The following is a 23,581-nucleotide window of genomic DNA, read 5'->3' as shown; positions in this document are numbered from 1 at the left end:
TTAGATTTCCCCACTGCTCAGTCACAAACACTGCAGTGAGTGTTTGTGATCTGGGGCTCCATGTGTTCTCTGGTTTGGTTACTGCCTCAGTCTGGTTTCCCCAAAAGCAGACCCCAAAACATGGCTTCGAGTGCTTGGAGTTTATTTGAGAAGTGGTCCCAGGAACCAGTGGAGGAGTGGAGAAGAGAGGCAGGGAAGGGAAGACAGCCTGCTTGAGCTGGTCCTCACTGCAGGTGCCCAGAGCAAGATCTACTGGGCATCAGTGGGCAGCATACATCCCAAGGTCATTGCCCCAGCAGAGGCAAAGGAGCTGGAGGATTTATACTCTATCAGTCACTGGATAGGGCTCTTTTCGGGGAGGGGAGCACTGCCTAGACTGTGCTTCTAGACCAGTGTCTAGAGTCTAGACACTCCCGGCCTGCCTTCTGCACAGGAAGGGGCACTCCTGCTGTGTCAGGGACCCCAGGCAGGTGGACCTTGGGTCAGTGTGCAGCAGCACAGTAAAGAGATAAGGCGAGCACTAACAGTTTCTGGAACAGTCTCTTTAGCCCAGATCCACTCCCCAACCAAGGTGTGTGTGTCTGCGTGTGTGCACTGCACAGACTGGTTGTGGTCATATTACAAGGGCAGTCATATTCACTCTGGTCCTGAAGGGAGTGACCTGGGAGGTTCTGATGCAGTATTTTCCCCGTCCCATTCTTCAGAGCATGACAAAGCACCACATGTGGTTAGAGACCTCTGGCTTGACACTGCATGCATGGATGGGAAATAGGTACTAAGCTCTTCCTTCAGTGCTAGCACAGGGGTGTCATTTCACAACAGCGAAGTTTCTTCTCCTTGAGGTTGTTAAAGGGGCTCTGAGGTTATTACTATTTGCTGGGCTCCGGCTTTGTGTTACGCCTATGCTGTAAACTTCAGTTGTCTCAACTCTATAAAGGGGCATGGTTATACCCATTGTACAGATGAGGCCAACGTGCATTTGTCCAATCAACCATGAAGACCCAGACAGGGTCCTAGGGATAGATATAAAAACAAGGTGCACGTGGGCTTGTTGACATGCTGGGAGCAAGTTCAAGGGCCACAGGGCAGCTCCAGCTGCTGAGTGGACAAAGGACCGGAGGGGCCACAGAGGGCAGCTAGGAGCAGGTGTAGTGAGCAGACAAGAAAAGGCCTGGACTTAGAACCAAAGTCCAGAGTTTGCAAACTGCATGGCTGTGTTTCACACTCTGTCTAGCCCTGAAGCCTCTCTCTACACTCTTCTGATTCTAAACAACCTTCCATAGATGAACCTCTATTTCTGTTTTCCTTTAATCAGAGTAACCCATTCTTGATGGAGAAAGATATATTAATTTTCTCTTTTGGTTTGCTATCTGCGTTTTTATATACACTGATTCATGGTTGGTGGTGGGAAAAACTTTAACTTTGGGAAACTGGCACATTTGGGAGTTTGGATAAAAGTGATGCCCCTAATTTCCTACTCAGCGAGGGCACAGGGCAGGGTGGAGGCAGGAAGGGTCAAAGTGCCCAGGACTTGCCTCCGTTTCCTGTTCACATTCCACCCAGCAGAGCCCAGTACAGATGGGTGGCTGTGCCTCCAGAAGGTGAGGCTCGCAGGTGAATGGGGGTTGAATGTGCTGGACTCATCCCAGCCCAGCACCCCACCGGTACAGCGTGAGTTGGGACCACGAGGCAGCAAAGTCAGTAGGATGTGGAGTCATCGTAAGAAATAACACGCTATGCTTCAGTTGCCCTCTGGCTCTCAGCCCTAGCAGACAAAATGTGACTGTAATGGGGCATCGGTTCAAGCAGCAGAGAGGATCAAAGCTCATAACTGGAGAGGAGGCAAGGGGTTGGAGCCCACATCCCAGGGAAGGGCTGCCTGTGAAGGCCAGAATCTGCTCTCCACCCACAGACGTGCCAGGGGAAAGAGGGATACGCCATCCCCACGCACAGGAACTGGCTGGTTTATGAGGGAGGATTCAATGGTTATGGAGGATGGGCTGGGAATGAGTGAAAGGCAGAGGGTGAGGTGTTGGAAGGTTCAGGGGCTCAGCCATGAAGGACGGTGCAGACTGCTCTATGATGGTCCCTCCTGGGCTGGCCAGCACCCTGCTTAGCACCCCAGCTTGGCTGCTGAGCAGATGAAGGGGGCTCACGGACTATATATATGGGTTACCAGCAGTCATTAGCTTAGAGAGCCTACTCTCAGAATAGGGAAAAAATGGATCCTAAGTACAAAGAATTTGAGATATTACCAGACAAGATGTAATCTGAGTTTCGGAAGCAGCAGCTTATAGAGGAAGGAGCCTGTGACTTGAGGCCAAGAGGTTTGTGATGCAGCCTCCGAAACCTACTAGCTGTAGGCCTTGAGCAAGGACCTTCACGACTGGTCTCAGTTTCTTCCTCTGCACATGGGGCTGTGTCTGCCTCAGAGGTTTTACATTAAATGAACTGACACATGCAAAGCACCAGACACATAGGAGACGCTGAACAAATGCTGGCTTCTCCCCTGCCACCGGAGGCAGCGGGGTCGAGTCTAGGGTGGACGTACTTAGGGAGGAGCTGTGGGGGGGGCCCAGGCAGGTCATGGAGGATGGTGGGAGAGAGGCTGGGATCCCCTTCTGCCAGAGGCAGGGTCTGTTTTCTGTGGTTTTCACACCACGTCCCTTGGAACTCGGTGGCCTACTTGGGCCTGGAAGGAAGAGAGGACAGTGGGACTGAAGATCAAGTGATTGGGGTTTGGGGGACCCCTCGGACCAGCAGTGTTTGTATCTGATTAGAACCCTGGGATTCCATATAAGGTTTGTTTGGGAAAGGTTCTAAGTAAGTCAAGCCCAAATCTGAAAACTGCAGAGATAGTGACCTAGAAGGCAACTTTCAGTGTGAAGACTTTATACTATGAGATGAAGCTTTAGCACTGGCTGAAAGAGGGCTGGCTAGATGCCCTCAATCCACAGGAAACATTCCTCGGGGGGAGGGTGGTGCGAAATAACACAGCTCTTACCAGTAAGAAAGACTGTGGGTACTACATTACAGACTCGAAAGGCAAGGGCTGTCTTGATGAAAGATGGGATATGACAGGTCTTGGGAGATATCCAAGGACATGCGGGGCTATTTTCCTGATTGAATAACTCTGCATTAATCAAGTCAAGTTTTCCTGGGCTCTCCCAAGTGCACAGGGATGGGCATCTTAGAGAGTGCTCTTTGGGGTCTCAGCACATCTCAGCACAAATACAGAGCCTCGCCCCAGCGGCAAGAGACCGGGCAGAGACTGGGCTGTCTGCTGTGACTTCACAGCCCTTACCTTCTTCAGCTCTTCCTGGACACTCTGGCTGTTGTCTTCAGAGGACAGACTTTCCTTCCGGTTCTCGGACTCGGTCTTGGGCTCGGATTCCTGATCCTCCCCAGAAGAAGTCTCCTTCTCACTCATTTTCCTTGCTAGCTCGTACAGCCTGTTCCTCCGTTTCTCTTCTGTGGTGTCTGTGCTGGCCCGGGGGTGCCGAGCCTCACTGCTGGTGTCAGTCTCTGATAAACCACCTGGCACCTGAAGGAAAGCCAGAATCACGAGCTGAAGACCCTCTGCTACAGCCCTGTTGTTCCCGATAATCGCCAGGTAAAGGTCAGTCCTTTACATGAGGCTTCCCTGATGGCTCAGCGGATAAAGAATCTGCCTGCAAGGCAGGAGACATAGGAAATGGGGGTTCAGTCCCTGAGTTGGGAAGATCCCCAGGAGAAAGAAATGACAACCCACTCCAGTATTCTTGCCTGGGAAATTCCATGAACAGAGGAGCCTTGTGGGCTCCAGTCCATGGGGTTGAAGAATCAGACATGATTTAGCGACTAAACCACCAAAGGTCAATGAAAATGAAGGTAAACTAAACCAGAAAATGAGGCTCTTGCTTGATCTGCTTTCCCTATGGATGAGCTCTTACTTTTTATTCTTCCTTTCTCAAACATATGCATCTTAACACTTTGTTAGAACTTTAGGCAGAACCAATGCAATACTGTAAAGCAATTATCCTTCAATTAAAAAAACAAAACAAAACAAAACTTTAGGCAGGTGAGCATCTGTAGTCAGAAAAGTGAATTCAGTGTTTTTCATTTGCAGAATACTTATCCAGTGGCTACTAGGGGCAACACTGTGCTGGTACTGAGGATGCAAGTCTGAGCAAACCTCCACCAGCTCCCAGTGGAGGAGACACTAAAACCCTGCTAAGTGCAGAGAAGCAGGGGTGGGGATGGAGGCTCTGACAGCCCTGCTAAGGGGCGCCTGATGGGAGGGCTGGGAGTTAGGGAAAGCTGGCTTGTGGAAGTGATGTTTGAGTTGAGATTCAAAGTGCAGCAGTTACCCAGCTAAAAGGGAAAGAGGAAAGAACCGTATTCTGGGCAGATCACAAAGATTTTGAGATGGTGTGAGGTTCTTGTGCACAGTTAAGGAATATTATGCCACCTTCCCTTGATAGTCACACAATTACATCTCTGGCTCCTACCATCTCCTAGAGCTCCCTCTATGAGTAGAGCCCTGACCGGGCCTGGGGAACTCCAGGAAGACATGGAAATCGTTAAGTCTCACTCTATTCTTCACCTCATGTTGGACAGATGTGTATGGAATTTTAACAAGATAACCCCCAGCGTACCATCAGGGTCCACTGCACACAATATTAGCTTTTGAATTTCCTCTTTGAGTTGTTCTATCTGTTTAAAAGGCTTGGTCTTTCATGACTTTTATTCTTTATTGAAGAACTCCCGAAGAACAAAGAGAAAATGTACTAATTCTGTAAATAAAACTCCTTCCATCTTGCAATTATTATCTGGGTTCATTGGATCCTTTTATAAATCTAAGACACATGACAAGATTTTCATGATCTCATTTTCCTTATCTTTGGAAATATTTTGCTGTTTTATTATCCTGGGAATTATCTTTCATCATTACTCATCAAATACTTCCAATTATGCTAAAAAAGAGACTAGAATAACAAAAGAGAAAAATGGAATTACTTAGAAGGATGATTCAACATGGAAATAAATCATCATCATTTTGAGTCTGCTTTTAGCTCACTGTATACAGTTGGGAATTCAAATTTTTCATAATGGCAAAGGAAAAAAAACTGAGAGAACAACATTTCACAATTATTAGATGACTCAGAAGATGAAGTTGGAGAGCAGCTCCACAGACTCGAACGATGATGGACGAAATTGGTTGTTTAAGTAAAATCTCAGACCAAGAGTCTTCAGATGACAGTGGCCTAAGTGAATTTTCTCAAACCCAAGAATCAATAAGTAAACAAAGAATCGATGAGTAAACAAAGAATCAATGAGTAAACAATGCATCTATCAGGATAAGAGAAAAGATGGTGTTTTCATTCAGTTTGTCATTCGACAGGAATGGCTTCATCACACAACATTTCGCAACAAGAATCTAGACCATCCTGTTCTGCTAAAAAGGTGTGGCAGATTCTTTATGAAGTTCATGTTTCAAATTCGCTTGATTCAGTTTATAATTGGACAGATGCTTAAAAGGGAGCTGTTTATATAAAGGCAATTAAAAGGAGACAGATGATAGAAGTGAAGAAAAAAATCACCGGACTGATAAACAGGGTCCCTTGGATGGTGATTTTTTTTTTTCTGGCCCTGAATAAGAATCAATGGTGAGGACCTCATGAAAGGTGGCCGATGCCCCCAGGATGCTTGAGAAGGAGGCCTATGGTCTTAGGACTTGGGGGGAGCTCCACAGGAAGAATGGTCTCTGAGCAGGTTCTTGAGAGATGAGGAGCATTTTAATATGTTGACATGGGATAGGCATTGTTGGTGAGGAAGCAGCAGGACGGTTAAGACCCAGGATGCATGAAGCTGCTTGGCACAGTTAGAGGAATAAGGCTCAGAGGTGGAGAGCATGGGGAGCTTCAGGGTGTGGAGAAAACAGGCCTGGGTCAGACTGCAGAGGAGTAAGCGTCTGCCAGGTGGAGCTAGTGGTAAAGAACCCACCTGCCAATGTAGGATACCTAAGAGATGAGGGTTTGATCCCAGGGTTGGGAAGATCCCCTGGAGGAGGGCATGGCAACCCACTCCAGTATTCTTGCCTGGAGAATCCCATGGACAGAGGAGTCTGGCAGGCTACACTCCATGGGCTCACAGAGTCGGACACAAATGAAGCAACCTGGCACAGCACAGCAGGCGTCTGTCTAAGGAGTGAGCTTTACCTGTCAAGTATCTCTGGGCTCTTGGGTCTTCCCAGGCTGCTGGTGGCACCAAGGGCACTCAGAAGCTGGCTCATGGAAGATCTTGGGTGTTCCTGGAAGGTAAGCACCCAGGAGCTCCCTAGAGTAGAAATGAGGTAGCTGACCAGGAGCTGCACGACAGGGTTGGAAGTGGATGAAAGTGAGAGCCGAGGTGGGGCCTGAGGGAGAGATCCAGGGTTCTAACTGAGCACACAGGGGCGGAGCCTTAGACACTGGCGGGATGCCCAGGCTGGGGGCCAGTGCAGAGGATGACTTGATGAACAGGGGCCCCATCACTGAGAGATCTGCAGGAACCAGGAACACTGCTAGGCTCTCAGAGGACGCCAGAAGGCCCCTCACAACCCAAGATGGTGAAGCTAGAGAAAGTGGAGGGGTTGGATGACTGGTTATTTACTTTAAAAATACAGTTTTAAACAGAAAGTTGCAAGCGGCTAAGTAAGCGTCTGTTGGATTGGCTGGTTTTACATTCCTGGCTCTTCAGAGTGGGGAGACTGATGAGGAAATTTAAGGAAAAAAAGTTGCCTTTTCTTTGCACATTTCTATTTAGTGTGTGGAGTGTGTGCGTACATGCTCAGCTGTGTCTGACTCTTTGTGACCTCATGCTCTGTAGCCCACCAGGCTCCTCCGTCCATGGGATTCTCCAGGCAAGAATACTGGAGTGGGTAGCCATTCTCTTCTCCAGGAGATCTTCCCGACCCGGGATCAAACCCAAGAATCCTGCATTGGCAGGTGGATTCTTTACCACTGAACCACCTGAGAAGCCCCTAATGTGGCTGCTGTTGCTGCTAAGTTGCTTCAGTTGTGTCTGACTCTTCATGACCCCATAGACTGCAGCCTACCAGGCTCCGCTGTCCATGGGATTTTCCAGGCAAGAGTACTGGAGTGGGGTGCCATTGCCTTCTCTGCCTAATGTGGTGATTCTGGCTAAATAAGGATGATGTTATTGTTGTTCAGTTGCTAAGTCGTGTCTGACTCTTTTCGACCTCATGGACTATAGCCAGGTTCCTCTGTCCTCCACTATCTTCCAGAGTTGGCTCAAATTTATGTCCATTGAGTTGGTGATGTTATCTAATCCTCTGCCACCCCTTTCTCCTTTTGCTGTCAGCTTTCCCCTGCATCAGCGTCTTTTCCAGTGAGTTGGCTCTTCATATTAAGTGGCCAAAGTACTAGAGTTTCAGCTTCAGCATCAGTCCTTCCAATAAATATTTGGGACTGATTTCCTTTAATATTTGATCACTGGTTTGATCTCCTTGCAGTCCAAGGGAGTTTCAAGAGTCTTGTTCAGCACCACAATTTAAAAGCATCAATTCTTCAGCGCTCATCCCTCTTTATGGTCCAACTCACCTTCGTACATGACTACTGGGAAAACCATAGCTTTGCCTATATGGAACTTTGTTGGAAAAATTGATGTCTCTGCTTTTTAATATTCTGTCTAGGTTAGTCATAGCTTTTCTTCCAAGGAGCAAGCGTCTTTTAATTTCGTGGCTGTAGTCACTGTCCCCAGTGATTTTGGAGCCCAAGAAAACAAAATCTGTCACTGCTTCCATTTTTTCCCCTTCTATTTGCCATGAACTGATGGGACCAGATGCCATGATCTTCGTGTTTTGAATGTTGAGTTTCAAGCCATCTTTTCACTCTCCTCTTTCACCCTCATCAAGAGGCTCTTTAGTTCCCCTTCACTTTCTGCCATTAGATGGTATCATCTTCATATCTGAGATTATTGATATTTCTCCTGGAAATCTTGATTCCAGCTTGTGATTCATCCAGCCCGGCATTTCTCATGATGTTCTCTGCATACAAATTAAATAAGCAGGGTGACAATAGACAGCCTTGTTGTACTCCTTTCCCAATTTTGAATGAGTCAGCTGTTCTATGTCTGGTTCTAACTCTTGCTTCTTGACCTGCATACTGGTTTCTCAGGAGACAGGTAAGGTGGTCTGGTACTCTCATCTCTTTAAGAATTCTCCACAGTTTGTTGTGATCCACACAGTCAGAGTGTAGTCAGTGAAGCAGAAGTAGATGTTTCTCTGGAACTCCCTTGCTTTCTCTATTATCCAATGAATGTTTGCAATTTGATCTCTGGTTCCTCGGCCTCTTCCAAACCCAGCTTGTTCATCTAGAAGTTCTCGGTTTATGTACTAAGCCTAGCTTGAAAGATTTTGAGCATTACCTTGCTAGCATGTGAAATGAGTACAATTGTATGGTAAAAGTTTAAATACCTGATGACAGAATACTCATTCAGATAAACTAACATATCTTCTTTTCCAAGAGATTCTCTGTGGTTCTTTATCAGTTCTTTATAATCTGCAGAACTTGCAGATTCTCTGCAAGTTCTTTATCAGTTCAGTTCAGTTGCTCAGTCATGTCCGACTCTTTGCGACCCCATGAATTGCAGCACACCAGTCCTCCCTGTCCATCACCAACTCCCGGAATTCACTCAGACTCACATCCATCGAGTCGGTGATGCCATCCAGCCATCTCATCCTCTGTCGTCCCCTTCTCCTCCTGCCCCCAATCCCTCCCAGCATCAGAGTCTTTTCCAATGAGTCAACTCTTCGCATGAGGTGGCCAAAGTACTGGAGTTTCAGCTTTAGTGTCATTCCTTCCAAAGAAATCCCAGGGCTGATCTCCTTCAGAATGGACTGGTTGGATCTCCTTGCAGTCCAAGGGACTCTCAAGAGTCTTCTCCAACACCACAGTTCAAAAGCATCAGTTCTTCCAAGTCCTTTATACTAATCTTTAATTTTTCGTTTTTGTTTCATTGATACCCTAAAAAAAGCACATTGTGGGTTACAGGGCAACCACCTTGCCACTGAGTGCTGCCAGGGGATTGCCATTCCTTTGTTTGATTTATGCTTCTGGTGGTGCTAACAGGTCTCTTACATTGACAGTATTTAAGTTTTAATGCAGCCATTCTCAAACCGGATACCGTCTGAAAATTCTTGGGTAATCCATGAATTCCCAAGATTGAGAAATACAAAGGTAGACATAAATAGAGGCGATGGGGACATGAAGGGTGGAGGAAGGAACTGCAGGGTTCCTGTGGCTGAGCATGGCCGTGTGGTGTGGGTGAACACTGCTCCGGGTGCTGCACACACAGAATCTCATTCAAGAGGCCCAGTCGTCCCCTCTGTATCCCTGAGGACACTAACATGAGTAGGCTGTCCAAGGTCATGTGGCTACAGTGTGGCTGAGCTGAAGATGGCCTGACCCTAAAGGCCAAGCTCTTTGCATTCTTCCAAGATAAAGCTAGAAGCTCCACACTAAACCACACTCCTTGGAGGGAGACCAGATTGCAGAACCGCAGAACAGGGGAAGAACCCGAGATGCAAAGGAAACCTCTTCTTTCACAAGGGGAAATTATAAAGGGGTGAGGAGATCCTTTTTCTAGCGGCATGCTGGCAATGGGTACTCAGATTTTCTCAGTCCCCCTTTGCTTCAGTCAGCCTGGTGGTCTGTCTTTATAGACCTTGGAATCCTGCCTGCTTTAATTCAGAGCAGCTTTTCTCCACCTCAGCCTCATCACCACCATCATCCAGGTTCTCTGCATGTTTTAAGGGAGGAAAGTCAACGTCTTCCAGGCTGGACAACCCCAGTCCTCACATTGCTTTCCCAGAGCTCGCCTTCCAACCATCAGGCCACTCGAGGTGGGGCGGTGGGAGCCTCTAGTCTCCTCCATCCTCTCCAAAGGAGGCCCACTAAAGGATTACTCTCAGAGGTCACACGTCAGACCTCTGAATATACCCGGGTGTCCTGGTGGCCCTCGTCAGCCCCAGTGATGAAAGATTCTGATCCTGACCTAAAAATCAGAATTTCGGCAGCTTGCTTTTAGGTATTATTTCAGTCGACTACAGAGGAAAGCCCCAAAAGGCTAACTAACCCTAGACACTCTTTACACAGCAAATGGCCATGGTTCTATGTGCAAATCCCTTGGCATACACAGTGATCCCGAAGTCGAGAAGAGCAGAAAGAGCCTGGGGCTGGCCGACTCCACCGATGTCCCGTTTCTTCTGCGGGCCTGGGAAAGCTCTGTCTCTGGTGCCTTCAGGTGGAGGTTTATCCTCTCCCGATGTATTGATGTTAACCCCAAACTAGATGTATTCACATGCTGTACTCTGGTGAATAAGGCATTTTTAAAAATAATCGGTGTGGTAAGAACAGTCATACCTACAAAAATATACGTCAAATCCTTGGTCAGCTTAACAGGGTGGAAATGGGAAGGTGGAACCTGGAATTTTATCAGATTTAATGCTGAAATACATCTGCCTGCCTTGAGGAGCACGCCTCCCAGTGCAAGGGTCTGAGTTGGGCCAGTGGAGCTGCACAGGGGGGCCTGGGCCTTGGGGACCAGTCTGGTGAAGGGGGTTATGGGAGCTCAACACCTGGATGTCAGCTGGAAGGCTCAATTTTAACTTTTATAGTTACAGGTCGGTTGTCCTGGTGTGATTCCCAAGCTGTTCTCTGAGTCCTTCGTATTATAAAATTGACTTAAAAATAAACAAGAAAAGTGCAAGTACTAGTCATCCAGTCGTGTCTGTCTCTGTGTGACCCCATGGACTGTAGCCCACCAGGCTCCTCTGTCCATGGGATTCTCCAGGCAAGAATACTGGAGTGGGTCATCTTTTCCTCCTCCAGGAGATTTTTCAGATGCAGGGATTGAACCCGGGCCTCCTGCATTACAGGCGGATTCTTTACCGTCTGAGGCACCAGGAAACCTCAATGAAATCTGGGACGCAGATCCCTCTTTCAGAGCCCAAATCCCTCTGATGGGTGGGCTGTGCCCCTGGTCTGTTTTCCCTCTGGAATCTCCTGTCTGGCAGAATTAACTACGCCATTTGTTGAAACAGCAGCCATTTCTGGAATTATGGCAATCTGTGCAAAATACCCAGAAAACCATTAGCCTGGACTTCTCAGGTCAGTATTTATATGAGGAATACGCATTTAAGTCACAGTTATTTTCATACTGACTACAGTTGGCCTGTCACTTTGTGGAAACATCTTTTAGGAAGGAAGCAGCATTAACAGTGAACTTCATCTTTTTTTTTCTCTCTCTCTGGACTCAGCATTGGAACTGGGTGTAGATTCAGTCACATGATCCTTGGATTTTGATAGTGATTCAGTACCTGGACTGTAGTGCCAGCATGAGGGTCAGAATCTTAGAAGGGGCACAAAGAGGCTCCTAAAGAATCATGTGCTGAACTTTAGGTCAGGGGCTGGGATAGTGGGGCTGAGGGCTGTTCCCGATCTCCTTCTTTTCATTGCCAACGACCTGCTACCTGCTGTGAGTGGGCTGGGTTCCAGTCCCTGCTGTAATGTTGTTACTTAGTCACTCATCATGTCTGACTCTTTGTGACCCCATAGACTATAGCCCTCCAGGCTCCTCTGTCCATGGGATTCTCCAGGCAAGAACACTGGAGTGGGTTGCCACGCCCTCCTCCAGGGGATCTTCCCGACCCAGGGATAGAACCTGTGTTTCCTGCATTGGCAGGCAGATTCTTTACCACTGAGCCACCTGGAAAGCAATCCCTACTCTAGAGAGAGCCCAACATTTCCCTCATGGGGTGAACACGCCTTTACTGCCACAGGAAGTAAAGGCTTTAACTGACAGGTAGTCCCACTATTTAATATCCGCCCAAAGTAGGGCCACAATTTAACTACAGCAAAACAAAAGTCATCATTTTGGGCCCATCCATCCTAAGTCCCTCAGTTGTGTCCAAGTCTTTGTGACCGTATGGACTGTAGCCCACCAGGCTCCTCTGTCCGTGGGATTCTACAGGCAAGAATACTGGAGTGGGTTGTCATTTCCTTAATATCCAACAGAGTCCTGGTTAAAAATGTAAAGCTCTGAGCACTTGTATTCATGCACATTTCTCTTCCCCACTGGGGAGAAAACTTAATAATTCATCAGGGCCTATGACACAAGAATGTTAAAGAAAAACTGTTATGTACAGTAAATATCTCATTGCTTTCTAGACTTGTTCTCTGCAGCCAGCTAGTCATGGAGGCACCCAGAAATTCTCACTAACAAGGGGAATCACTTGACAGGTCGTTGTCTAAGATTTTTCTTCTGTGCAGGGGGTATTTGATCATACATGCTCTCAACTGTTTCCAAGTTACGATCTGTACTTGCGGAGGCTGCCGTGGAGGTGGGAGTGAGAGGCATGAGGAACCAGCAGCCTTATCTCAGAGCAGCTCTTTAAGTTTTCATGTAAAGGAAGGTTCCATGCTAACAAGCTATGAAAATCAACGGTGAGGAATTGGGGTGGAGAAGGGGGACTCTCACCCTTTAGTCTGTGCATTGGAGGGAATTCAGAAAGAGTTTGAATTAGACTGAAGGCCTTGCTTGGGAGTGTTCTCTTAACACACCTCAGATGTAGGTGGATCCGACAGGTGGCTCACTGTTCGCAGGTGTGGGGGGTGTTGTCACTCCACAACCACCTTGCGTGGTCTTGCAAGACATCGCAGAGTGCCTCTCTTTGAATTCAGAGCTGTACAGCACTCATGGACCAGAGCCTGGGGGAGGCAGCCATCCACTCCTTGACAGATCTCACAACCCGATCCAGGAGCAGCTCGGACCGGTAGAGGTCAGGTTATTTTGGCCCCTCGTAGGCCCAAGCTGACTGGGCTGTCCCTAGAGTCATGTACTGGCGCACACTGAGTGGCACTGTGAGAAGCGGCCTCCAAAGTGTGTGTCATTTGAAGCAGTTCATGGAGGGGGCTGTGTTTATTCTGTGTTCTCTCCATGAGGAGGGATCTCAGCTCCAGGAGCAGCATCTTTTAAGGAATGGATTTATGATTCTAATATGGCTTCCATGACTCAGAAAACTGCTCATAGTTTCCTGCAGATATAAGTTTAATTATTCAATAATGATTTGATGACAACAATGATCTTACCTCATGCTGTGTGCGTGCTGTGCTTAGTTGCTAAGTCCTGTCTGACTCTTTTGCGACCCTTTGGACTATAGCCTGCCAGGCTCCTCTGGGATTTTTTAGGCAAAAATACTGGAGTGGGTTGACATGTTGTGACATTCCAACATGACACTTCCATGTTGGAATCTTCCCAACCCAGGGATCAAATCCGCATTTCTTGAGTCTCCTGCATTGCAGGCAGACTCTTTACCACTGAGCCACCAGAGAAGCACTTACCTCCCATTATCCCCAAAAGTAAAGTACAGATGGACTGAAGAGCTAAATGCAAAATTCAAATCTATAAAGTATTAGAAAAGAACAGGAAAACATTCTTAAAACCTTGGCGATTTAAAACTTTCTCAAACAAGACACAAAATTTAAAGGAAATGAAAATAACTGATAAGTTATTAGTAACAAAATGTTTTGCATGTAAAATATACTTAAAGTTAAGGTGAAAGTGATAGACCCGGGGAGAGTATTTTCAGTGTGTAGCCATCAAAGAAGTAAGATCTACAGTGTAATTCGAAAATAAATTACTAAAAATCAAGAAGACAAAGTCTGACAAAATAATAGAAGGAACATATAAATGTGTCTTTCACAGAGGAAAAAAATGCAAATAGCTGTAAATATAGGGAAAAATATTCAATTTCAGTAGTAACTATGTCAACTAAAAAGAAATATATTTTTTTCCTCACATAAAGTTGGCAACAATGTAACAGACTGACAACACCAAGCACTGTTGACAGCATGAGAAAATGTGCCCCACAGCGTGTGGCTACGCAGGCTGCTGGGAAGTTTGGAGAGTTTAATTTGGGGAGTACTCATTAAAATTAAAGATCCATTTATGCCTCAAGTCAGCACGTTTACTCCTGTACTTGTAGAAAGAGGTTTGCACACTGGTACTTTCTGCGGTATTGTTTAAAACCCCAAACACTGGAAAAGCCCTGAATGTCCATCGGTACAGGAACTATTGACTGTGGGTCCCTCCCCTCCTGGAACACTGGGGAACTGAGGGAGTTGGATGTTTGGAGCGACACTGGTAAAGTCCTGTGCCTGGTGCAAGGGGATAATAAAAAGCCTGACTTGGATCTGATTTATTATTGTTTTAAAATTCTCATCAGGCAATGCCTGCATATTGCTTGCATCCTGGGCAAATGGCTCCCACTCCCATACTTCCCCCCTGGGGACCACTGGGATGCTGAGATCTGTGTGCTGTGACCTCTCCATCACTTACTGTTAGGAAGAAGGGGTGGAAGAATAGAGGGAGTAGCATGCCAATTTTGCTGAAACACAGGTACATTTACAGAATACTATTTCTAAATGTGCTATACATATATGATGCACAAATACAGCTGTAGTCATTGGTGGGAGAGAGCAGGGGTGTAGGGTTGTGGTCAAGCAGACTACATCTGTGGTGGTTTAGTCACTAAGTTGTATCCGATTCTTGGAATCCCATGTACTATTGCCCGCCAGACTTCTCTTTCCATGGGATTTTCTAGGCAAGAATACTGGAGTGGTTTGCCATTTCCTTCTCCAGGGGATCCTCCCAACCCAGGGATCGAACCGGGGTCTCCTGCACTGCAGGCAGATTCTTTACTGACTGAGCTACCAGGGAAGCCCGACTATATCTGTATGTTTTAATAACGTCTATGTTATTTATATATTTGCATATATACATATAAGTATGCGTGTGTGCGTACTAAGTCACTGCAGTCGTGTCTGACTCTTTGCGACCCCGTGGACTGTAGCCCGCCAGGCTCCTCTGTCCATGGGGATTCTCCAGGCAAGAATACTGGAGTGGGTTGCCATGCCCTCTTCCAGGGGAGCTCCCCAACTCAGGGACCGAACCTGCGTCTCGTGTGTCTCCTGCATTAGCAGGAGGGTTCTTTATCACCATGCCATCTGGAAAGCCCTTATAAGTACACAAATAGTTAAAGATATACATTTATATACCTTTTCTTTTTTGAGGGGAGAACTGCCCTAGGAAATTAAACAGAAGGGAGGATGGAGAGGAGGGCCAGGGTTTTGAGGTCCCCAGAAGTTCAATGCCATCGCCACCTAGTGGGGAGGAGAGGACACTGCCAGGGAGGCAGATAGCCTCGGTCCTGGGTCCTTTCTGCTGGCCCTCGCCTTCTCCCTGTTGATGCCTCCTAAGACTCATCAGCAGAAGACAACTTACAAGTCATCTTAGAATAAATAGGGAACTTCAGGCACCTAGTGATGATGGATAGGTGGCATTTTATACTTGCATTTCAATCACGCAGACAACCCCCAAGAATATCCCTTGAGGCAAGTCACCCAGAGTCCCTGGAAAACTGTCTCCACTTGAGCTAGATGATACTGAATCACAGTTGAACAGAATTTTATAAATTTTTCATTTACGATCACGACAAACTCACATGGCAGATTTGTAATGATCTTATTTTACAGAGCAGAAAGTGAGAGCCTAGACCAAATTTCTAAGTAATATATTAGCAGATCAGGTAGCATTGATGCTAAATCCTGTGACCTGAAGTCCTCTGAGGTCACGACTACCTTAAAGGGGGCCCCAGGATCGGGGACCTGGCTGACATTCATAGAAGCTGATACATTTACTGTAGCAGATGCTGGTGATGTCCTGGGCTGTATCCCCCTGGACCCACATGAGTTGCCCACAGCCATGGGGGACAGTTTCTGACCCACTGATGGTTTTCCACCTCAGATCTAGTCTCTCTCCATCTGAGGGATTTCTCAGGCACCATTCATGCAAACCTGTGTATAAAGTTTAGGCCCACCCTGGATGGGACCTCTCTCTACCAGTGGGAGATAGGAGACTGGGTAACTGCTGCCCATCTTCTAGGGGCAGAATTCTGAGCTGTGACCCACTTGGCTTCTCCACAGGTCCCCGGTGGGATGGAGCCCCAGTGGCCTATGTTGTATCCTCACCGGCCTTTCTCATTTCTTGGTTTCACTCTTGGGTTTCCTGGGATTGCTTCTCTCAAAATCTACAACCAAATTTTTAATTCCAGACCTGCTTTTTGTGGAACCCCAACTGAGAATGCAGGGCACGGTAGCTGGGCACTGTGGGAGACGCAATGATGTTCAGAGAGTGGGTGTGGTTTCCCTAGGGGCATAAAATGTCACAATAGTAATGTGACCTATGACCTGTGTAATGTGAGTGGCAGTGATGATGTGCCTACAGAAGACAGAGGCAACCTGACTAGCTCTTCCACAGGCTCGCAGTTTCAAACAGTTCAAAAGGGCATTTGAACTTTCCAGGCTTCACTGGCGTCACTTTAGAAAACATTGCTGTGGGAAGGCCCCCGTTGGCATCACAGAGTTTAATACTCAGTCCATGGTGATCACTGTGGAAGAGACCACCATGGATGGCCAGGGAGAGGTGAGGGCAAGGTCACAGCATGTTCATAGACCCAGAGCTGGGGGTGAGCGGGGTGTTTCCAGGGAATAGCAAGTTAATCTGGATGCGGGTCCACGAACTACCTGACACTGTAAGTAAAAAGAGAGAGAGAGAGAGTGCTTGCTGCTGCTGCTGCTAAGTTGCTTCAGTCGTGTCCGACTCTGTGCAACCCCATAGACGGCAGCCCGCCAGGCTCCACCATCCCTGGGATACTCTAGGCAAGAACACTGGAGTGGGTTGCCATTTCCTTCTCCAATGCATGAAAATGAAAGGTGAAAGTGAAGTTGCTCAGTCGTGTCTGACTCTTAGCGACCCCATGGACTGCAGCCCACCAGGTTCCTCCATCCATGGGATTTTCCAGGCAAGAGTACTGGAGTGGGGTGCCATCGCCTTCTCCGAGAGAGTGCATAGAGGAGTGTTTTTCTAGGGAGAGATTCTGTAGCTTTAATCAGATTCTCTAAGGGGGTTCATGAGCTAAACCATGAGGGAGGAGGCACTGAGGACTCTCGAGATAGCTTGTGATGGGAACCAAGAATCACAGATGTTAGTAAACTGCGCCCTCAGTTATGAGATCAAAACAGCACTGCCTGTGCCCTTGTTTGTGTTCTAGGAGACAGCTCAGCTCTTTACAAAGTTATCTTATCCACTCATCACAACCATCCTCTGAAGTGGGTTCTAATATTATCCCCATTTGACAGATGAGGAAACTGAGACCTAAGAAGATGCCTTGTCCAAAGTCACACTGCTGGATTTGAACATGGCCAGGCTGATTCTAGACCCCATCCCCTAACTCCATGCCAGGGGCCCTCAGACTTTAACACACAGCAGAATCACCAAGACAGCTTGGGCTCCATCCCCAGAATGTTGGGTTCAGCAGCTCTGGGGCAGGGCCCAAGGATCTGCATTTCTAGTAAGTTCCTAGGTGCTATGGTTGCTGCTGATCTGGGGGCCACACTTTGCAAGCCCACTTTGAACTCTAAGCTCTCATCTCCAGAGAGGAGGGTACACCTCCGAGAGTTGTGACCTGTGTCAGCAGCAAAACCAAGATAAGAACCTGGGTGTGTGGATTCAGAATCCAGGACTGTCCATGCCACTCTTGCTTGGAGAGGGGCACAGCCTACTTAAAAATGAGTGGGTGCTTATGTGCACCCTGCTTTATTACCTGATGTGTGTCCAGCTCTGGGGGATGGCCGCTGGGGGAAGGCAATTCCTTGCTTAGCTCCTCGGAGCACCCCCGGGCCCTCCTCCACCTTCTGGCCCTCCGATCTGCGGCGTGGGGGGCCTCCTCAGGCTCGCTGCTGTCTGAGGTCTCCCTGCCAGCTGCCTGAAGGTTGAAGTTCACATCCAGTTCTCCCTGTAGGCGCATCTTCTCGGCTGCAGGGTTCCAGGGGGCCTTCCTCTGCAACCAAGACAGCCTGGCCCGGTGCCCAGCTTCTCGGGATGAGCCCACCGAGGAGGTCTCTGAGTCGGACCACATGGCCTCGGGGTTGGGTGAGGGCCCAGAGGAGGCAGAGGGGCCTTGGTCTGATCCTGGAGCCTGTGTGGGCTGAGTCTGGGGTTCCCCGGGCAGAGCCCGGGGCTGCAGGCACAGCGTGCTCAAGGCCTCCCTCCAGTCAAAGTCCTCCTCGCTGTCGGAGCCCAGCTCATCGTAGGCGGACGCCACGCTGGAGGCCGCCTCCAGGGCCTGAAACGCGCCGCTCTTAGGTTTGGCCAGCAGGCGGGCTGGGGGCAGAGCCCCATCCTTCAGGGCCATCCAGTTCCCATCGGGGCTCTGTAGAACTGGGGCCACCACTGTGGGCAGGAGGGAGAGAGAAGCCAGAGAGGGACTGTCAGCGCCTCAGAGCGAGGGGCCCCTCAGACAGCCCTCCTCCTCTGCCCCCCTCTTCCTAGAGCTCTTTCTGGTCTCCCCGCCCAGAGTGGGCTCCTCCTTCCCTGAGTTGCTGTGATAGCCTTTCTGGTTCACTCCAGTATCCATCCTGGCTTCTGGCTGACCATGCAGAGGGCTGGGCCCTCCTGCCTGGTGAGAGGGGCCCTGCGGCAGGGGCTGGGTCTCAGTCATCCTGCACTGTCCCGAAGACAGCTCGTGCGGAGGAAAGAGCAGAGGCTGGGAAGTCAACTGTAGGGATGCTGTGGGCTGAGTAAACCCACCTCCAACTCACACTGAGAAACTCAAGAGCAGGGACTGTCCTCAGACCGTTATTTCCCCGCACTGAGCACACGTGGTGTAAACAGCAGATGCTCAGTCAAGGTCTGGGAAGTCAGAAAGTGTCCGGGGGGATACGAATTTGTCAAAGACACTGTCAAGACTGAAGGTGGGTTTACTCAGCGTCCCTACAGTTGACCTCAGCCATGGACCAACAGGCTCCAGACCTGGCCCTTTCCCTGAGGCATAAACAGAACCTCTGAAACTAGTCCATGGACATTAACCTTCTGGGATGACCTCTGTACCTCCTCTGTTCTACATTTCTGCTCTGCTGAGATGGAGCAGTGCCCCCAAGGAGTAACCTGCTTCCTGTGAAACAGATCAGACATCTTTCAAGACTTCTGGAGTTAGTCTGGACAGCTTAGCATGTCAAGGGCCGAGCGGTCCTCAGAAAAACCAGCTGTTTTCTACGCAAGTGCTTTCTGTTCTTTAAGTCTTCATCCTGAAGGGTGCATGGAGTTTTGAGCTGCGTATGAAATCTTTTTTTGTGTGTGGTGTTGTCAAGCTAAGTTTTTGTTTCTATGCAATGATAAAATTACAAGTAGGTGCCTTAGTTTAGAGAAATTTATGCACAAAACATGTTTTGAAAACCAAGATCCTTCACGAATTTATTTGGAATGCTCATAACCCAGCAGGAACTGTTTTGTGAAATGGACTGTCTGCTAGAAGTGCTTATCAAACCTCCTAAGTCTGTCCATTTCTTAGTCTAAATTTTGAAATGCTCTTGCTTTGTTATTTGTTTGCTGTGGAGACATTTGTTAACATGAGTAGCTGAAGAGTCCTGATGCTTGGGTCTGGGGACCACATTAGCTGTGGTATCTTGGACGCTGAAATGAATGCCCTGCTAGTTTGGATTGGTGTTCCTGTGAAAGTGAAAGTTGTTCAGTCGTGTCCGACTCATTGTGACTCCATGGACTATACAGTCCATAGAATTCTCCAGGCCAGAATACTGGAGTGGGTAGCCTTTCCCTTCTCCAGGGGATCTTCCCAACCCAGGGATAGAACCCAGATTTCCCGCATTGCAGGTGGATTCTTTTCCAGCTGAGCCACCAGGGAAATCCAAGAATACTGGAGTGAGTAGCCTATCCCAACTCCAGGGGATCTTCCCGACCCAGGAATTGAACTGGGGTCTCTTGCATTGCAGGTGGATTCTTTACCAACTGAGCTCTCTGGGAAGCCCTGGTGTTCCTGGCCTACGACACCGGCTCCTAGTCCACACAGAACAGGCAGCTGAAGTGGGGCTGTGCAGCCAAGTGATCTGAACCCACCTGCCCACTGTCTCACAGGTCTCAGCAAGCAAACTGCCCACATGGGAAACATGCCCACCTTATATACAGTGTGCTGAGTGAGAGACCCTGTGACTTGGTGGCCAGGCTGTCCCAGATGGGCACACCCCCACTCAAACTGATGGTAGGAGGGGCTGAGCAACCTCACGACAGCCAAGCAGCCTCCCAGCAGCATTTCTGAACCCTGCAGAACAGTTACTTGTCTGGTCCAGCCTGTCCACGCTCTTCCAGCTGGGCAACGCCTCCTCCTCCCTCGGGTGCTGCTCCCTTGGCTCCCTTGATGCAGCCTCCAGCGAAGGGGTCCTCAGGGCATCTTCTCTGCTGAGTGAGAATGCAGACTGCGACCGCTGTGCAAAGAAAAGAGGGGAAGGGGTGACCTCATCAGGCACAGTTCCCAGGGGGACTGCCTTCCGATCCGCAGGCACCCCACCGCATGGAGATGACACAGCTGATGGTAATGGCTTTTCTCGAGATTCAGAAGCTTCAAATCAGTACATCCTGCTGTGAAAGTATTAGCTGCTCAGCTGTGTCTGTCTACAATCCCATGGACTGTAGCCCGCCAGGCTTCTCTGTACATGGAATTCTCCAGGCAAGAATACTGGAGTGGGTAGCCAGGTCCTTCTCAAGGGGATCTTTCTGACCCAGGGGTTGAACCCAGGTCTCCTGCATTGTAGGCAGATTCTTTACCATCTCAGCTACCAGGGATGCTACATCGTGCCATATAATGGCACAAATGGTTCCCCATTTATTCCACTGCAAGTGGCCAGGCCTCCCAGAAAGCATCAGAGATGTAGCAGAATCCAACAGAGCTGGTTCTTACAACGCTCCTACTTACCCATTCTTCCAGCTGAGATTTCTCAGGGCCAATTGTGTGTGATGAAAATAAAAGCATATTCCCTTCAGAGACCTCCAAACCTGAGCGTTTCAGCAGTGTAAGTAGAAAACTGTAGTACAGTGTAAGTGCTGTGATAGGTAAGTGAACCAAGATGGTCAGCCCACAGTCCCAGAGACTTTGCAGCACATTCCCATTTAGTTAAAATAAACTCTAACCTAAGGACAAGTGGTAGAAAGGACTGACAAGAAACATGTTAGAACTGTATCATTTCTGTATGTTACAAATGTAATTTCTAGAATTTGTAGCTCAGATGTTCTATACAGGGAATTTCATCAAACAGAAAGAGACCAATTTTTTCCATTGTCATTTAATGAGAGAATTCTCTTCTCTTGGGGATTTACTTTGCTCTTTTTATATGGGTGAAACGGAGGAAGGAAAGGGCCAAGCCACAGAAAGCATCTCTGACTGTGATGTGAAGCAAAGCAGTATCTCTGACTCCGGCCTTAGGCAGTTTGGCGCCACCTGCTGGCCAACATCAATACTAACAAGCCTAGTGCCTTCTGTCCTCGGGAGAAACGAATGGGCTTTCCTCCTCTCCCGCCACAGATGCTGAGAGTAGGAGACAAACGGGGAGCGCGTTTGGAGAGTTGTGGGCAGGGCCCCCAGGCAGCTGAGGCTGGACTGGGGACTCATCAGTACCTGGGATCCAAGATTACTTCTGGTGCAACACCTTGACTGAGTGACTTAATTTCCTGAGAAGCAGAAACCTAATCTTTGCTCTAGCTTCCCAGGTGGCGCAGTGCCAATGCAGGAGACGCGGATTTGATCTTTGGGTCGGGAGGATCCCCTGGAGAAGGGAATGGCACCCCACTCCAGTATTCTTGCCTGGGAAATTCCATGGACAGAGGAGCCTGGTGGGCTGCAGTCCATGGGGTCGCAAAGAGTCGGACACGACTGAGTGAGCAACTAAGTGCACACGCACGCACGCACACACACACACACGCACACGCGCACGCGCACACACACACGCACACGCACACACACACACACGCACACGCGCGCACACACACACACACAATTTTGCTCTGCGCACAGTAAACGAATACTAAGCGGGAGCTTTAAAAACCCGTTTGAGAATAACAAAGGAGAATAGCAAACACCAGCTGAGGGATATCCGGGTGAAAAAACTGAGCATCATGACTAGGGTTTGGGGAGAGGACAGTGCACTCTGTAGCCTCACCCAGAAGGATGGCTAACAGTCTGAGAAAAGAGGGCTGAGGACTGGGGCCCAGTATCCCCGTAATCACAGGCCAGCCCGGGGCCCATGGCCTCATACCGCGCATCTGCACACTCTGCTGGAGAGGGTGGAGAGGGTGGTACAGACAGTTCTGGCCCAGAAAGAGCCGTAGGAAGCCTCTTCTACTTCCCCTCATAAGACCTTGAGGCTGATCCAGGAGGAAGATGCATTTGCAGAACAAATACAGAGCCCTTTAAGCTGTGTGCCAAGAGTCACGACCTGACTCCTCTCTGATTACAGAACAGAGTACCACGGGCCTCCAGGTCTGCCATTCGATGCAGCAGTCACAGGTTAAAGCAGCCCAGGCGTGGAGGAACTCTCCCCCTCTTATTGATCAGGTAAGATTCTGTGTGCATTCAGTTCAAACAGGCCGTGGCCTGTGGTTTGAAACCCCGTTCCTCAAGCTGGGCTGAGAGTCCTGCTGCTTTAATACTGTGTTATATGACACTGTATTGCAACATCTGTTTTTCTGCTGGGGTCCCCACTAGACTGCAAGCAACTGAGGGCAGTTAAAGGACAGTTAATGGTGATAGCTCCTAGCACTGCTGCTAAGTCGCTTCAGTCGTGTCCAACTCTGTGTGACCCCAGAGATGGCAGCCCACCAGGCTCCCCTGTCCCTGGGATTCTCCAGACAAGAACACTGGGGTAGGTTGCCATTTCCTTCTCCAGTGCATGAAAGTGAAAAGTGAAAGTGAAGTCTCTCAGTCGTGTCCGACTCTTAGCGACCCCATGGACTGCAGCCTACCAGGCTCCTCCGCCCATGGGATTTTCCAGGCAAGAGTACTGCAGTGGGTTGCCATTGCCTTCAGAATTGGGAATCAGTGAATGTTTACTGTGGAGTGAATAACTCGAGGCAGGCCACAGGGTAGGTTTTTAGAAATGCCTGTTGATGGTAATGATCTTACTAACTTCTTGGATGACACTGGGGAGCAAGAGAAACAAAGAAGAAGCCCCCCGTCATCCTCACTTATATCATGGACAGGAAGGTCTTACTTGGAGGAGAGCCAGCCTAACACACTCATCAAGTGGTTTTTGGCCCAGTGTCAGTTCCATTATTCCCAGGGCATGGCAAGCACTGATCCTGTCTCTGGTGCCCTGAACAGCTCTGATACTTGACAACAACAAAGGTTTTCTTGGGGCTGGGTATTCGGGAGCCATCTATAATTTTGGGAAATCCTTGACAGATGATGAGTGGCGATCATAGAGGAGAGATCAAGGCTGACAGTCTGTTGGCAGGTGAAGTTATTAAAAATGAAGCAAAAAGTCCTTCCATGTCAAACTGCCATCTATTCAGGGGGATACACCCTTCTTTTTAAAATCTGACTGTGCCATGTCTTAGTTGGGGCATGTAGGATCTAAATCCCTGGCCAGGGATCGAACCCTGTACCCTGCACGGGGAGCGTGGAGTCTTAGCC

At 48.6% G+C, this 23,581-nt stretch overlaps 1 protein-coding gene across 2 annotated transcripts in view; it reads right to left on the bottom strand.

The window, feature by feature from the left end:
* MYRIP (myosin VIIA and Rab interacting protein) overlaps positions 1-23,581 on the bottom strand; it is a 230,431-nt gene that overhangs the window by 40,682 nt on the left and 166,168 nt on the right. For both annotated transcript variants that reach the window (XM_061396028.1, XM_061396029.1), the window contains exons 9-11: positions 20,234-20,381; positions 17,708-18,336; positions 3,305-3,544 (exon numbers count right to left, since the gene is read on the bottom strand). In XM_061396028.1, coding sequence (XP_061252012.1) covers positions 3,305-3,544; positions 17,708-18,336; positions 20,234-20,381 — 1,017 coding nt within the window. The remainder of the gene's footprint in view (positions 1-3,304; positions 3,545-17,707; positions 18,337-20,233; positions 20,382-23,581) is intronic.

Source organism: Bos javanicus, chromosome 22 (genome assembly GCF_032452875.1).
Source record: "Bos javanicus breed banteng chromosome 22, ARS-OSU_banteng_1.0, whole genome shotgun sequence".
NCBI classification, from domain to species: Eukaryota; Metazoa; Chordata; class Mammalia; order Artiodactyla; family Bovidae; genus Bos; species Bos javanicus.
This window is presented reverse-complemented; position numbering and strand designations above follow the sequence as displayed.